The 15,799-nt window shown below is 49.2% G+C and overlaps 2 protein-coding genes across 2 annotated transcripts; both read left to right on the top strand.

Moving 5' to 3' along the window:
• The first annotated feature begins 354 nt into the window (after positions 1-354).
• Positions 355-4,262, top strand: LOC123431069 (putative leucine-rich repeat-containing protein DDB_G0290503). The gene is made up of 2 exons (XM_045114883.1): positions 355-3,157; positions 3,263-4,262. Exons 1-2 carry the CDS (start codon positions 448-450, stop codon positions 3,955-3,957), a joined length of 3,405 nt encoding a protein of 1,134 aa, XP_044970818.1. The 5' UTR covers positions 355-447; the 3' UTR covers positions 3,958-4,262.
• Positions 4,263-11,831: 7,569 nt separating this feature from the next.
• On the top strand, positions 11,832-15,115 carry LOC123431068 (the record flags this gene model as incomplete). Its single annotated transcript, XM_045114882.1, has 4 exons — positions 11,832-12,885; positions 12,997-13,510; positions 13,639-14,417; positions 14,544-15,115. Coding segments are annotated over exons 1-4 (2,919 nt in total), but the record flags the coding sequence as incomplete, so codon positions are not given.
• Between the last annotated feature and the right edge of the window lie 684 nt (positions 15,116-15,799).

Raw genomic sequence — 15,799 nt, 5'->3', positions numbered from 1 at the left:
TCCTTCCCACTCCGTATTTATTTTCTATGTTTTTTTTTTACGGAACGGTCTTCTCTTCTTCATACTGTACTATCTAACTTTATTAAACTCAAGTATTGCTTACATCGTTAAATTTAGCAATAGTACCTAGAGGTGTATCCACCTATAAGGAAGAGTTATGCATGCGGAATGCCTGAGATGGATCAATGGATGCATGCAGATTCAAAGTGTTTCCAACCACGAGACGAGGATGAGCTGAAACATTCAAACCGCCGCTGAGCCCCAGGCCAAACCAGGGCACTCCAAGAATAGCCGTTGCTCTTGTCCACAAGGGGCACTTACATAAGCGAAATCCCGTCGCGGCATCCTTCTTTCTCAGGGCCAAGCTCACTACGTCTCCCGTGCGGCGAGGAGCCCCGGCCGGCTCCGGCAACGAAACCAGCTGTTAATATATAAGGCTCGCGCACAATGACCAACAAGGCCGCCACCGCCAGCATCATCGCCGCCGTGGGCGTCGTTGCCGTCATCGGCACGATCGCCGCGATCACCACGTCCAAGAAGGCCAGCGACGACGGCGGCAACATGTCCACCAGCATCAAGCTCTCCCAGCTCTGCTCCTCCACGCTGTACCCGGCCAAGTGCGAGACCAGCCTCACCCCCGTCGTCAACGAGTCCTCCAACCCGGAGGAGGTCCTCCGGGCCGCGCTCCAGGTGGCCATGAACGAGGTTGGCGCCGCCTTCGCCAAATACACCGAAGTCGGCAAGGGCGCCGCCGACAACATCACCTTGAGCGCCATCGGCGAGTGCAAGAAGCTGCTCGACGACGCCATCGTGGACCTGAAAGACATGGCCGGCATGAGGGCCGACCAGGTCGTCGGCCAGGTCAACGACCTCAGGGTCTGGCTCTCCGGCGTCATGACCTATATCTACACCTGCGCCGATGGCTTCGACAAGCCGGAGCTCAAGCAGGCCATGGACAAGCTGCTGACCAACTCCACCGAGCTCAGCAGCAACGCCCTGGCTATCATCACCCGAGTCGGCCAGTTCCTGCATCAAGGGCAAGACACCAAGAGTGGCTCCACCGGCGGAGGGAGCCGCCGACTTCTCGGGTGGTACCTGGGTGACGCGGACGATGTGGAAAGCAGGCGCCGGCTTCTAGCCATCGATGCCAGGCTGGATGAGATCGCAGACGTTAGAGACGCGAGCCGGCGCCTCTTATCGGAGACGATGGACCAGATCACTGAGATGTCCCACGACGGTGAGCGCCACCTCCAAGACGTGAGAGACGCGAGCCGGCGCCTCTTATCGGAGACGATGGACCAAATCGCTGAGATGTCCCACGACGGTGAGCGCCACCTCCAAGACGTGAGAGACGCGAGCCGGCGCCTCTTATCGGAGACGATGGACCAAATCGCTGAGATGTCCCACGACGGTGAGCGCCACCTCCAAGACGTGAGAGACGCGAGCCGGCGCCTCTTATCGGAGACGATGGACCAAATCACTGAGATGTCCCACGACGGTGAGCGCCACCTCCAAGACGTGAGCACGCCCAACCCCACCGGAAACATGAGCACGCCCAACCCCACCGGAAACGCGAGCAAGTCCAAGGTCATGTCGTTCGGTGACGGCTCGTCGGCCTCGATGTTCTTCGGCGTCTCCAACCTGACTAAGGAGGCCGACTTCGTCAGGCGCCGGCTGCTGAGCATGTCATTCAACGACGCGTCTTCCAAGAACAACGAGGTTAAACAATATGGTGAAGGCAACAAGCGAAGGCTCCTGAGTATGTCGTTCAACGATGCCTCTTCGGAGAACGAGGTTAAGCAGTACGGCGAAGGCAACAAGCGAAAGCTCCTCAACGACGCCTCATCGGAGAATGAAGTTAAGCAATACGGCGAAGGCAACAAGCGAAAGCTCCTCAACGACGCCTCATCGGAGAACGAGGTTAAGCAATACGGCGAAGGCAATAAACGAAAGCTCCTCAACGACGCCTCGTCAGAGAACGAGGTTAAGCAATACGGCGAAGGCAATAAACGAAAGCTCCTCAACGATGCCTCGTCAGAGAACGAGGTTAAGCAATACGGCGAAGGCAATAAACGAAAGCTCCTCAACGACGCCTCGTCAGAGAACGAGGTTAAGCAATACGGCGAAGGCAATAAACGGAAGCTCCTCAACGACGCCTCGTCAGAGAACGAGGTTAAGCAATATGGTGAAGGTAACAAACGAAGGCTCATGAGCATGTCATTCAATGATGCCTCGTCGGAGAGCGAGGTTAAGCAATACGGCGAAGGCAACAGGCGAAAGCTCCTCGACGACACATCGTCAGAGAACGAGGTTAAGCAATACGGCGAAGGCAACAAGCGAAAGCTCCTCAACGACGCCTCGTCAGAGAACGAGGTTAAGCAATACGGCGAAGGCAACAAGCGAAGACTCTTGAGCATGTCGTTTAACGACGCCACCTCCGAGAACGAGGTTAAACAATATGGCGAAGGCAACAAGCGAAGACTCATGAGCATGTCGTTTAACGACGCCTCGTCGGAGAATGAGGTTAAACAATACGGCGAAGGCAACAGGCGAAGGCTCCTGTCCACCCAGATGCAGAGCATCGCCGACATGTCGGCGCAGATGAACCGCCGCCTCCTGGCGACGGAGCTCCCTGAGGACCTCGCCGGCAAACGTCAGCTGCTGTCTAACAAGCTCCTCATGATCAACGACGTGGCCAAGGAGGCCAACTGCCAGCTCGAGGCCATCGCCAACGGCAGGTTCCCCGAGGAGGAGGAGGATCGGAGGGTGCTGGCGACGGAGGTGATCGGGACGATCGACGACCTGCCCAACCACCACCGCCGCAACCTGCTGTCCGCCGGCGCGTTCCCGGAGTGGGTTTCGTCCCACGCCCGGAGGCTCCTCCAGTTTCCCGGCGTGCTGCAGAAGCCCAACGCGGTGGTGGCCGCTGACGGGAGCGGCAACTTCAAGACCATCACGGAGGCCCTCGACTCCGTGCCCAAGAAGTCCACCGCCCGCTTCGTCATCTACGTCAAGGCCGGCGACTACAAGGAGTACGTCACCGTCAACAAGGACCAGGCCAACATCTTCATGTACGGCGACGGGCCCACCAAGACCCGCGTCATCGGCGACAAGAGCAACAAGGGAGGCTTCGCTACCATTGCCACCCGCACCTTCTGTAAGCTCAGTTCTTTTTACCAGAGACCACTAGCTAGCTCTCGCTAGCAAGTTCCACTGATGTTGATCATATATATTTACGACGCTGATCGATGGATTGTTGCAGCGGCGGAAGGAAACGGGTTCATCTGCAAGTCGATGGGGTTCGTAAACACGGCGGGGCCGGACGGGCACCAGGCGGTGGCGCTGCACGTGCAGGGGGACATGTCGGTGTTCTTCAACTGCAGGTTCGAGGGGTACCAGGACACGCTGTACGTGCACGCCAACCGGCAGTTCTTCCGAAACTGCGAGGTGCTGGGCACCATCGACTTCATCTTCGGCAACTCGGCGGCGGTGTTCCAGAACTGCCTCATGACGGTGCGGAAGCCCATGGACAACCAGGGCAACATGGTGACCGCGCACGGCCGTACGGACCCCAACATGCCCACCGGCATTGTGCTCCAGGGGTGCAAGATCGTGCCGGAGGATGCGCTGTTCCCCGTCAGGACGACGATCCCCAGCTACCTCGGCCGGCCGTGGAAGGAATACGCCAGGACGGTGGTGATGGAGAGCACCATCGGCGATCTCATCAAGCCGGAGGGGTGGTCGGAATGGATGGGTGACCTCGGGCTCAAGACGCTCTACTACGCCGAGTACGCCAACACCGGGCCCGGCGCCGGGACAAGCAAGAGGGTGGCCTGGCCGGGGTACCGTGTCATCGGACAGGCCGAGGCCACCAAGTTCACCGCCGGCGTGTTCATCGACGGCATGAGCTGGCTCAAGAACACCGGCACGCCTAACGTCATGGGCTTCATCAAATGATCCAGCCAGTTTGCCGGCCGTGTGCATGCACGGTGCGTTGCGCATCTTGCATGCATGCATGCATGCGCTTTGTCAGGCATCGATCCATGGAAACGTGCGGTCCGGTGCATGCTTGACAAGATATGGAGTTTTAGGAAGGAGACATAAAGCAAGATCAGTGTGTGTATTATTTGTACAGAAGTACAAAAACAGTTCAAACAAAAGAAGTTCACGTAATTTACGCTCTTATGTAATGTAACTGATTAGAACATTTGAACATGGCTTTATGTATGTTTTCCTTGTCTAGACTTATGCTCTTTAAGAGCATCTCCAACAGCCGCGCTTCGCGCCGCGCTCAAAAAATGTTTTACCGCGCGCGCTTCGGCTGGTTTAGCGCGGGGATAGGCGCTGGCTCCAACAGCCGCGCTATAATGCAGCGCGTGCGCGCCGCTCCAGCAGTGTCCAAAAATGCAGCGCGCGCAGCACGCACAAACCACATATACATTTTAAAAAATAGGAGAAAAACGATCAAACAGACAAAATAAATCAACAATAAATAGTTATTACAACTCAAACAAATAGTTTATCGTTCAGTACAACAAATAATGCAATAAACACAACCAATAGTTTATGAACAATACAATACAATACAATACAAATAATGCAATCAAATCATGCTCTTCCATATCAAATTCTTCTTCGGAAGAATCATACGACGAACTCATCTACAGTGTTCAATATTATACTATAAAAACTACAATTCAAAACATGCACCAAATTCATAAGTTTGGAGCAATACATACCTTGTATGCGTTTTGTCGAACACCTTGCGGGCGCGGCGCGGCAGCGAGCGCTCGGGCGCTGTTCCTCGGACGTCGGAGGCGCGCGAGGGCTGGCCGGACTAGGAGGGGGTGGGGCGGAAGCGCGGCGGCGCGGGGAGACCGGGGAAGCGCCTGAACGGTCGCCGGGGGGCGCGGGCGGTGGCCGCAGCGGAGACAGGCCGGGGAAGCGCTTGGGCGGTCGCCGGCGGGCGCGTGCGGCGACGGCGGCGCGGGGATAGGCCGGGGAAGCGCTGAACGGTCGCCGGGGGCGCGAGCGGCGGCGGCGGCGCGGTCGGATGGGGGCGGCGCGAGAGTGGAGGAGCGAGCGCGGGAGCGCGGGAGAGAGCAGGAGCGAGCGCGGGAGAGTCGCGCACGCGGGAGCCGGCGCAGCAAATAAGGGGCGCGGGATTGTGTTTCGACCAGCGCGCTGAAATGGAAATGGCGCGCGCCGTTTTTGCGCACCCGGAACTGCCCGCCGCGTTGCGCGTGTGCTAAAACTGCCTTATTTACGGCGCGACGGTTGTATAGCGTGCCTGTTGGAGATGCTCTAACCTAATTGAAGAGAAATAGCATTGGATGTAAACATGTTCTTCTTTTCTTTTCTTTTCTTTTCACTAGATCTCAAGCACATGTGGCATTTTGCCCGATATAGATCAAATCATGGAATATATACTTTCTAGCAAAAATATGATGTCATTTACACATTTTCTATGGAGAAATTTATACAATTTTGTTGTAATTTTTTTTTTGGAATTATAGATGACCTAAACATCCAAACAAGGGTGGGATACACCCGAACAAGCGAGGGGATGAATGAGATTCATGGACACTAGCACTCAGAACATATTTTTATAGAAGAATCCTACCCGGATGAGATCGTGAAAAATTCGCCAATGACATGAGTCAAACTCCGATCTGCAAGGTAACACCATTGTGCCCTTGCCACTCAGCGAGAGGATGAATGAGGTCCTAAAACTGAGGTGAGGTCGCTAGGATGCATATCGATCGAGCTGTAGAGAAGCGATTTGTGTATCGGACCTGCGTAGGATGCACATCGGGTGGAATTGTGCACAAGGAATTAGGCTACCTCTTCTGTGTCGGTTTATAAGGTATGCACGTCATTTTAGGTGAACAATTTAACTAGCTAAATATGTATTATATTTGATATTCGCATAAGAATCCAATGATATATTTTGATGACATATAACTCACATTTAGCTAGTCAAATTTAAGACTTAGATCTACACACACGTCCTATAAACCAAGACAAAGGGAGTAACTCTACATCATGTGTAATTATGGTCGGCTACTAAGTCATGAAATTAGATCATTCAGCATCTATTTCGTGAGGCATCATGTGTAATTTCATGACTTAATAACCGACCATAATTACACATGGATTTCAGCATTACTCTATTTTGTGCTCCCAACATTCGGAGTATTCGTTCAACGTCATCACGCATTGATCAGTCATCTGCGTGCAAGTGAACAATTCACATATTCGACATCACATATAAGAGTTACATGCACTCAACATCAGCGCTCTTTCTTGACTCCCTCGTCGAACTTGAAGGAATTTCACTGTCATCGTGTGTCACCCTCAGTCAAATTGACAATTGCCTCACACTTTTCTAGATAGTCTATTACATATCCCACAAGTATCACACCGTGTCTCCTTTGCATTATCCGCACTTTGCCTTTTTCTCAACTTTTGTCAATTTAAGACTTTCTGCCAGTCTCTTCAGTTCTTCATGATCAACTCCCATCCATCTTACGTCACTAATAGACCTAGTCATGAAGTTATACCTAGTACTCCCTTCATTTTTATTTACGCTGCATTTGAGCTTTGATTGAAGTCAAATTTTATAAAGTTTGACCAGTTTGTAGAAAACAATATGAACATTTACACCAACAAATTTATATGATGTGAAAATATATGTAATGATGAATTCAATTGTATAGATTTGGTGGTGTATATGTGAAAGCACAACTTCTTCCTAGGTGGATTCTGTTGGGGAACGTCGCATGGGAAACAAAAAAATTTCTACGCGCACGAAGACCTATCATGGTGATGTCCATCTACGAGAGGATATTTCCGATCTACGTACCCTTGTAGATCGCACAACAGAAGCGTTAAGAAACGCGGTTGATGTAGTGGAACGTCCTCACGTCCCTCGATCCGCCCTGCGAACCGTCCAGCGATCCGTCCCACGATCCGCTCCGATCTAGTGCCGAACGGACGGCACCTCCGCGTTCAACACACGTACAGCTCGACGATGATCTCGGCCTTCTCGATCCAGCAAGAGAGACGGAGAGGTAGATGAGTTCTCCGGCAGCGTGACGGCGCTCCGGAGGTTGGTGGTGATCTAATCTCAGCAGGGCTCCACCCGAGCTCCGCAGAAACGCTATCTAGAGGAAAAACCGTGGAGGTATGTGGTCGGGCTGCCGTGGCAAAAGTTGTCTCAAATCAGCCCTAATACCTCAGTATATATAGGAGGGAGGGGGAGGGAAGAGGCAGCCTCAAACCCTCAAGGTTTGGCCGAAATTGGAGGTGGAGGAGTCCTACTCCAATCCTACTTGGAGTAGGATTCCACCTTCCCACTTGGAAACTCTTTCCACCTTGTGTTTTTTCCTTCTCAAACCTTATGGGCCTTAGTGGGAACTTATTCCAGCCCACTAGGGGCTGGTTTATCTCTTCCCATAGCCCATGAGACCCCTTGGGGCGTGACACCCCTCCCGATGGTCCCCGGCACCCCTCCCGGCACTCCCGGTACACTATCGATGAGCCCGAAACTTTTCCGGTAATGCACGAAAACCTTCCGGTAACCAAATGAGGTCATCCTATATATCAATCTTCGTTCCGGACCATTCCGGAAACCTTCGTGACGCCCGTGATCTCATCCGGGACTCCGAACAACATTCGGTAACCAACCATATAACTCAAATACGCATAAAACAACGTCGAACCTTAAGTGTGCAGACCCTGCGGGTTCGAGAACTATGTAGACATGACCCGAGAGACTCGTCGGTCAATATCCAATAGCGGGACCTGGATGCCCATATTGGATCCTACATATTCTACGAAGATCTTATCGTTTGAACCTCAGTGCCAAGGATTCATATAATCCCGTATGTCATTCCCTTTGTCCTTCGGTATGTTACTTGCCCGAGATTCGATCGTCAGTGATCCGCATACCTATTTCAATCTCGTTTACCGGCAAGTCTCTTTACTCGTTCCGTAATACAAGATCCCGCAACTTACACTAAGTCACATTGCTTGCAAGGCTTGTGTGTGATGTTGTATTATCGAGTGGGCCCCGAGATACCTCTCCGTCATACGGAGTGACAAATCCCAGTCTTGATCCATACTAACTCAACGAACACCTTCGGAGATACCTGTAGAGCATCTTTATAGTCACCCAGTTACGTTGCGACGTTTGATACACACAAAGCATTCCTTCGGTGTCAGTGAGTTATATGATCTCATGGTCATAGGAACAAATACTTGACACGCAGAAAACAGTAGCAACAAAATAACACGATCAACATGCTACGTCTATTAGTTTGGGTCTAGTCCATCACATGATTCTCCTAATGATGTGATCTCGTTATCAAGTAACAACACTTGCCTATGGCCAGGAAACCTTGACCACCTTTGATCAACGAGCTAGTCAACTAGAGGCTTACTAGGGACAGTGTTTTGTCTATGTATCCACACAAGTATTGTGTTTCCAATCAATACAATTATAGCATGGATAATAAACGATTATCATGAACAAAGAAATATAATAATAACTAATTATTATTGCCTCTAGGGCATATTTCCAACAATTTTGGTAATTAAAAACAACATATTTCGTTGGACTAATGATTCTACCCAGTATATTTCAGGAAAAGTTCAATGAATGGATTGGCTAAGGATTGTGAAAAGATCCCCTAGATCCAAGGAACATCTATTGACAACAAGCTTCAAAACTCTACATTTTTCTTATGTGAGAAATCACAATTGAGTCCATAGGAAAGCCAATACTATTAAAAGGGGATGAGGTACCTATGATGATCTGGTTGCTCAAGTGCTTAGAGTTAGTGGGCAAGATGCACTACAAATAACTCCACACGGGCATCATCAAAATATGCACACAAACATGGCTAGCATCAACACAACATGGCAATCTGAAATAAACAGTTTCTTAGACTTAACTATGCATAGAAAAAATAACATGGTGTAAAGAGGAGCAGTTTTATCAGTTTGACATGTTTTATAGCAGAATTAACTATGATGCAAAATCTATACAGGAAAATTAATGGCACAACCTCACAGAGAATAGCATGCTTTACAAAACACTCCATGGGGCCAACCGCAAAGGAGTTGTAGATCAATGGCAATTCACATGGCAACATAGCAACAAAATATAGCAGTTTCACACTTGTAATTATTTTGGCGCGTCAAAACGGCAACATTTTTATAGCATGTTGATAGCAAGAATATAATACCTAAACATAGATTTTCATGGAAACCAAAAATACTAGGGTCTAGTACACATGTCAAATGGCTTTTTTCATGTTCACAACTTTTCAAAAGGTGCATAGATAAAATCACACAAAATAGACCAAATGACATCTTAATTAGCAAAAAATAACATGCACACAAACACTACTAGAAAACCGGCTATAGCTAATATGGACATTCATGGCGCACCATGTATGTGGTGCGCCACTGCTATATAACAGTGGCACACCAGATACAGGTGCGCCATTATTGGCCATATTACTAATGACGCACCTGGTGTGCAGTGCGCCATTACTAGTTTTTGTCCTGGCCCCACACCCTTCCCAGACTTAGCAGTGACGCACCAAGGAAAAGTGCGTCAGTTTTGAAAAAAATTTGTTAGTAGTGGCGTACCGTGGGTGTGGTGCGTCATTATAACATTTTTTTTTCAAAACTAGTAATGACGCACCACACACCAGGTGGGCCATTAGTAATCCTGATTACCAATGACACATTCTTAGGAGGTGCGCCATTGCTAACCCTCCCCCAATATAACCCCTACGGACTCTTCCCTCCCCTGTCTCCTCCCCCGAAGGCCGGCCCTAACCACCTCCCGCCGCCGCCCGGTCCTCCCCCACCGATTGACTGAGCGCTCTAGGGTTCCTCCCCCGCCGTCCGGTCCTCGTCTCCTCCCTCCGACGAGCGAGGGCCTCCTCCTCCCTCCGACCCGCGCCGACCACCGCACGTGGACTGACCCTCGATGATGGGCGACGACAAGGCCGCCGCCTCCCCTCTGCCTCCGCCGCGCTCTCCTCCTCCGGCCGCGAGGTTCGCCCCTCTCGCCCCCTCCCTCCCTTCACGCCTCCTTCGTTCCCCTAGGGTTTACCCTGCCATACACTCGCCCTGCCCTAGCACCGTGACAGTGATGTCAGCTCCGGCCGCTCGGACGTTGTTCCTCGCAGTATAGGTCTTTTGTTGGTGTATTGCGATCTGGAGTATTTCCTATGAAAGAAACAAGCCAAGGACGAACTTCGCTACTTACATATAAGCATCAGGTGTGATTATGAGATGACTTTAATAATCCCCTGTTTTAGAGAATAAATATTTGACAGCTGAAACCAGCAAAAATAAATTTCAATTAATCTCGCACTCTCACATAATTTTGTTGCTAGAGCAGTTAGCCAATAAAAACAATTGGGACCATGCATAGAGAGTCAAGAGCGACTAAAGTATGCACACACAGTTCAAATGAACGGGATGAGCAAGATAAGAGAGAGAGAGAGGCTATTATACTACTAATATGTATAAGCTCATTGCACACAAGATCAGACAAATAGTTTTCTAGCTCGTACGATTTATTACGCAGTCAACCAGAAAGAAATCGTTTCCTCTATAATAAAATGTTTTCTTTTGAAAACTGTCAAGTTTAGTGTAAAGCAAATTATTAACATAGATAGTTAGATTTTTATTTTTATTTTTATTTTTGTGTTAAAAAATAATTTATCGCTCCCTATAAAAACAGGATTAAAATTCTGCTGCTGCTGCCGCCGGCTCGACTCGTTTGAATTGAATTTGTCTTTGGCTCTCGCTCTTGGGTTGTTTCGTTGGTCGTTGCCGCCGTCGCCGTCCATTGAAGATGTAGTTATATACATATACATGTAGCTACTCCAATTAACCAGCCGCCAAAACTAATGAATCTAACCATTTGTGTATCTGCATTTGAGGGTAATATTTGCATCTGCTTAGCAATGGAATTTGGAAAGAGATTGCTTCATCTAGTGTTCTCGGAGGAACATATTATGATGTTGTAATCTCCAAATAGTAGGCAAGTAACATACTGTGCATAAATATTTGTGTTAGAACCTTTAAGTAATTCCTAAATCTGCCTAGGGTGCTTGCCGTGCTGAAAGAAAATCCGAACCAATTATTATCTGACAAAGATGAAAGTAGAATGCTGATGTTCTTTATTATTTTTCATTCATGCACTGGTAGAAAAAGAGGCTTCCGTCCAGCCCCATAAGTCGCGAAACTATAGGAACCGCGACTAATGAATTCTTTAGTCGCGGTTCGGAAGACGAACCGTGACCAAAGGCCTGGGCCCAGGGCGCTCGGTGGCCAGCTGGTGCACGTGAGGGGCTTTAGTCGCGGTTGGCCAGGCCAACCGCGACTAAAGGCCTTTAGTCGCGGTTGGCCACGCCAACCGCGACTAAATCTCATCCCCTATATATACCAGTTCAGCACACTCACTTAGCCATTTGGTGCCACTTCTCTTCACAAGCTTCACAAGGGGGTGTAGATTTGCTTTTGGTTCCTCTTATGCACACAAGGTGTTTGATGAAATGCCCCAAGAGCGTGAAACAAACATGATATGAAGTGTTGGAGCCACACTTGAGGTTCCTCATTTATTTTTTCCTCCTCGATCGCGGTTAGCAACTTGAACCTTTCATGCATGTGTGTCATTGATAAAATATGCATGTGTGTTGTTCATTGTTTAATTTCTATTGTTTATAGCTAGTTAGTTTAACAAATGCATGATGGTTAATTATATATTTTATATTATAATAATGCAGATGAATCGGCAATGGATGTACGGTAACCGACTCTCCCGCGAGTTCACTACGGGTTTGAAAGATTTCCTCGTAGTGGCTAATGCAAACAAGCAGAAGGGTTTTGTTATTTGTCCATGTGTTGACTGTAAGAATCAGAAGGGTTACTCTTCCTCAATAGAAGTTCACCTGCACCTGCTTCGGCACGGTTTCATGCCAAGCTATAATTGTTGGACCAAGCATGGAGAAAGAGGGGTTATAATGGAAGAAGATGAAGAAGGGGATGATTTCATCGATGAAAGCTATCTTGCTCATTTCGGTGATACTTTCATGGAGGATGCTGAAGGTGAAGGGGAAGGTGAAGGGGAAGGTGAAGGTGAAGAAGAGGCACGTGATGAGACCGTTGATGATCTTGGTCGGACCATTGCTGATGCACGGAGACGCTGCGAAACTGAAAAGGAGAGGGAGAATTTGGATCGCATGTTAGAGGATCACAGAAAGTCGTTGTACCCCGGATGCGATGATGGTCTGAAAAAGCTGGGCTGCACACTGGATTTGCTGAAATGGAAGGCACAGGCAGGTGTAGCTGACTCGGCATTTGAAAACTTGCTGAAAATGTTGAAGAATATGTTTCCAAAGAATAACGAGTTGCCCGTCAGTACGTACGAAGCAAAGAAGGTTATCTGCCCTCTAGATTTAGAGGTTCTGAAGATACATGCATGCATCAACGACTGCATCCTCTACCGCGGTGAATACGAGAATTTGAATGAATGCCCGGTATGCACTGCATTGCGTTATAAGATCAGAGGCGATGACCCTGGTGACGATGTTGAGGGCGAGAAACCCAGGAAGTGGGTTCCCGCCAAGGTGATGTGGTATGCTCCTATAATACCACGGTTGAAACGTCTGTTCAGGAACAAAGAGCATGCCAAGTTGTTGCGATGGCACAAAGAGGACCGTAAGTCGGACGGGGAGTTGAGACACACCGCAGATGGAACGCAATGGAGAAAGATCGACAGAGAGTTCAAAGATTTTGCAGCTGACGCAAGGAACATAAGATTTGGTCTAAGTACAGATGGCATGAATCCTTTTGGCGAGCAGAGCTCCAGCCATAGCACCTGGCCCGTGACTCTATGCATCTACAACCTTCCTCCTTGGTTGTGCATGAAGCGGAAGTTCATTATGATGCCAGTGCTCATCCAAGGTCCGAAGCAACCCGGCAACGACATCGATGTGTACCTAAGGCCATTAGTTGATGAACTTTTACAGCTGTGGGGCAGACCTGGTGTCCGTGTGTGGGATGAGCACAAAGAAGAGGAATTTGACCTACGAGCGTTGCTTTTCGTAACCATCAACGATTGGCCTGCTCTTAGTAACCTTTCGGGACTGTCAAATAAGGGATACAATGCATGCACGCACTGCTTACATGAGACTGAAAGTGTACATTTGCCAAATTGTAAGAAGAACGTGTACCTTGGGCATCGCCGATTTCTTCCGAAAATTCATCCAGTAAGAAAGAAAGGCAAGCATTACAACGGCAAGGCAGATCACCGGCCGAAGCCTGCGGAACGCACTGGTGCTGAGGTATTTGATATGGTCAAGGATTTGAAAGTCATCTTTGGAAAGGGTCCTGGCGGACAATCAGTTCCGAAGGGAGCTGACGGGCACGCAGCCATGTGGAAGAAGAAATCTATATTCTGGGAGCTAGAATATTGGAAATCCTAGAAGTCCGCTCTGCAATCGACGTGATGCACGTTACGAAGAATATTTGCGTGAACCTCCTAAGCTTCTTGGGCGTGTATGGGAAGACAAATGATACAAAGGAAGCACGGCAGGACCAGCAACGTTTGAAAGACCCTGATGACCGGCATCCGGAATGGTTTCAAGGTCGTGCCAGCTATGCTCTGACCAAAGAAGAGAAGGTCATCTTTTTTGAATGCCTGAGCAGTATGAAGGTCCCGTCTGGATTCTCGTCCAATATAAAGGGAATAATAAACATGGCGGAGAAAAAGTTCCAAAACCTGAAGTCTCACGACTGCCACGTGATTATGACGCAATTGCTTCCGATTGCTTTGAGGGGGCTCCTGCCGGAAAATGTTCGAGTAGCCATTGTGAAGCTATGTGCATTCCTCAATGCAATCTCTCAGAAGGTAATCAATCCAGAAGTTCTACCACAGTTACAGAACGATGTGATCCAATGTCTTGTCAGTTTCGAGTTGGTGTTCCCGCCATCCTTCTTCAATATTATGACGCACCTCTTGGTTCACCTAGTCGAAGAGATTTTCATTCTCGGTCCTGTATTTCTACACAATATGTTCCCCTTCGAGAGGTTCATGGGAGTATTAAAGAAATATGTTCGTAACCGTGCTAGGCCAGAAGGAAGCATCGCCAAGGGCTATGGAAATGAGGAGGTAATTGAGTTTTGTGTTGACTTTGTTCCTGACCTTAAGCCGATTGGTCTTCCTCGATCGCGGCACGAGGGGAGACTAAGTGGAAAAGGCACGATCGGAAGGAAATCAACGATATGTATGGACGGCCATTCTCTGACTGAAGCACACCACACTGTACTGACCAATTCCAGCTTGGTGGCTCCGTACTTTGAGAAACACAAGAATATTTTACGCTCGGACAACCCGGGGAAGCCTGAATCCTGGATTAGGAAGGCCCACATGGATACTTTCGGCAGTTGGTTGAGAAAACATTTAATGAATGACAATGATGTTGTAGATCAGCTGTACATGTTGGCCAAGACACCATCTTCGACTATAACGACTTTCCAAGGGTACGAGATAAATGGGAATACATTTTACACGATCGCCCAAGATAAAAAGAGCACCAACCAAAACAGTGGTGTCCGCTTTGATGCAGCAACCGAGAATGGGCAAAAGGTCACATATTATGGTTACATAGAGGAGATATGGGAACTTGACTATGGACCCTCCTTTAAGGTCCCTTTGTTCCGGTGCAAATGGTTCAAGCTAACAGGAGGTGGGGTAAAGGTGGACCAGCAATACGGAATGACAATGGTGGATTTCAACAATCTTGGTTACCTTGACGAACCATTCGTCCTAGCGAAAGATGTCGCTCAGGTTTTCTATGTGAAGGACATGAGTAGCAAACCGAGGAAACGGAAAGATAAGAAAACAATCAGTACATCATGCGATGATCCAAAGCGCCACATTGTTCTTTCACGGAAAAGAAACATCGTGGGAGTGGAGGACAAGACAGACATGTCAGAAGATTATAATATGTTTGCTGAAATTCCGCCCTTCAAAGTGAACACCGACCCAAGCATTAAGTTAAATGATGAGGATGCTCCATGGATACGGCACAATCGTAAGCAAGCAGGGACACAAGGGAAGAAATGATGTGTAATAATTTATTGTACCAAATTTGTTGAATGGATCATGTGAATTATATTACCCGTGATGTGTTTGGTGTCCATTTTCGAATGATTCGAGATACCACTGATGATACATGAAATTTGGAGTGATTTAGTCATACTCCTGCCTAGGCGTATAATATGCATACTCGTAGTCTTCATAGCCGCCGCCGTGGTACTGGTAGTCGTCGCCTTCTAAGTTGCCGCCGTCGTCGTCGCTGCTGTCGTCGCTGTCGTCGGGCGGCGCTCGTGGCTCGAACTGAGGGTAGCGCAGGCGGGGGATATCGCCGGCCGTGATGTAGTCCATGACGCTCTGCAGAGTCCGGCCGTACCACCATAGCCGACGGCCGGCCTCGTGGAAGTTCCCAGGAGGCAGACCGTCCTCCTCATACCTGGCGAGCGCCCTCTCACGCCGATTGATGAAGAAGGCGTCCCAAGTATGCTGGTTATCGGGATGCCAGCGGGGATTCATCCGCTGCTCCGGCGTGAGGTCGAGGTAGTAGTGGTTCGTGATGGCCGCCCGGCGCGCAGTACCCTGAGGGACGGGAGGGATCGGCACGCCGCCGGCGCTTAGGCTCCAGCCGGTGGGGACGCGGTAGCCCGGTGGACAAGGGTAGTTCGAGGC

This window comes from Hordeum vulgare, chromosome 2H, assembly GCF_904849725.1.
Source record: "Hordeum vulgare subsp. vulgare chromosome 2H, MorexV3_pseudomolecules_assembly, whole genome shotgun sequence".
NCBI classification, from domain to species: Eukaryota; Viridiplantae; Streptophyta; class Magnoliopsida; order Poales; family Poaceae; genus Hordeum; species Hordeum vulgare.
The sequence above is the reverse complement of the archived record's forward strand: the minus strand, read 5'-3'. Positions and strand labels throughout refer to the sequence as shown.

What these genes read in the sequence shown, in the direction of transcription:
- LOC123431069 (XM_045114883.1), top strand. Translation starts at nt 448, where the DNA reads ATGACCAACAAGGCCGCCACCGCCAGCATCATCGCCGCCGTGGGCGTC. An exon ending in CATTGCCACCCGCACCTTCT is followed by an intron (nt 3,158 to 3,262) that starts GTAAGCTCAGTT and finishes GGATTGTTGCAG; the next exon opens with CGGCGGAAGGAAACGGGTTC.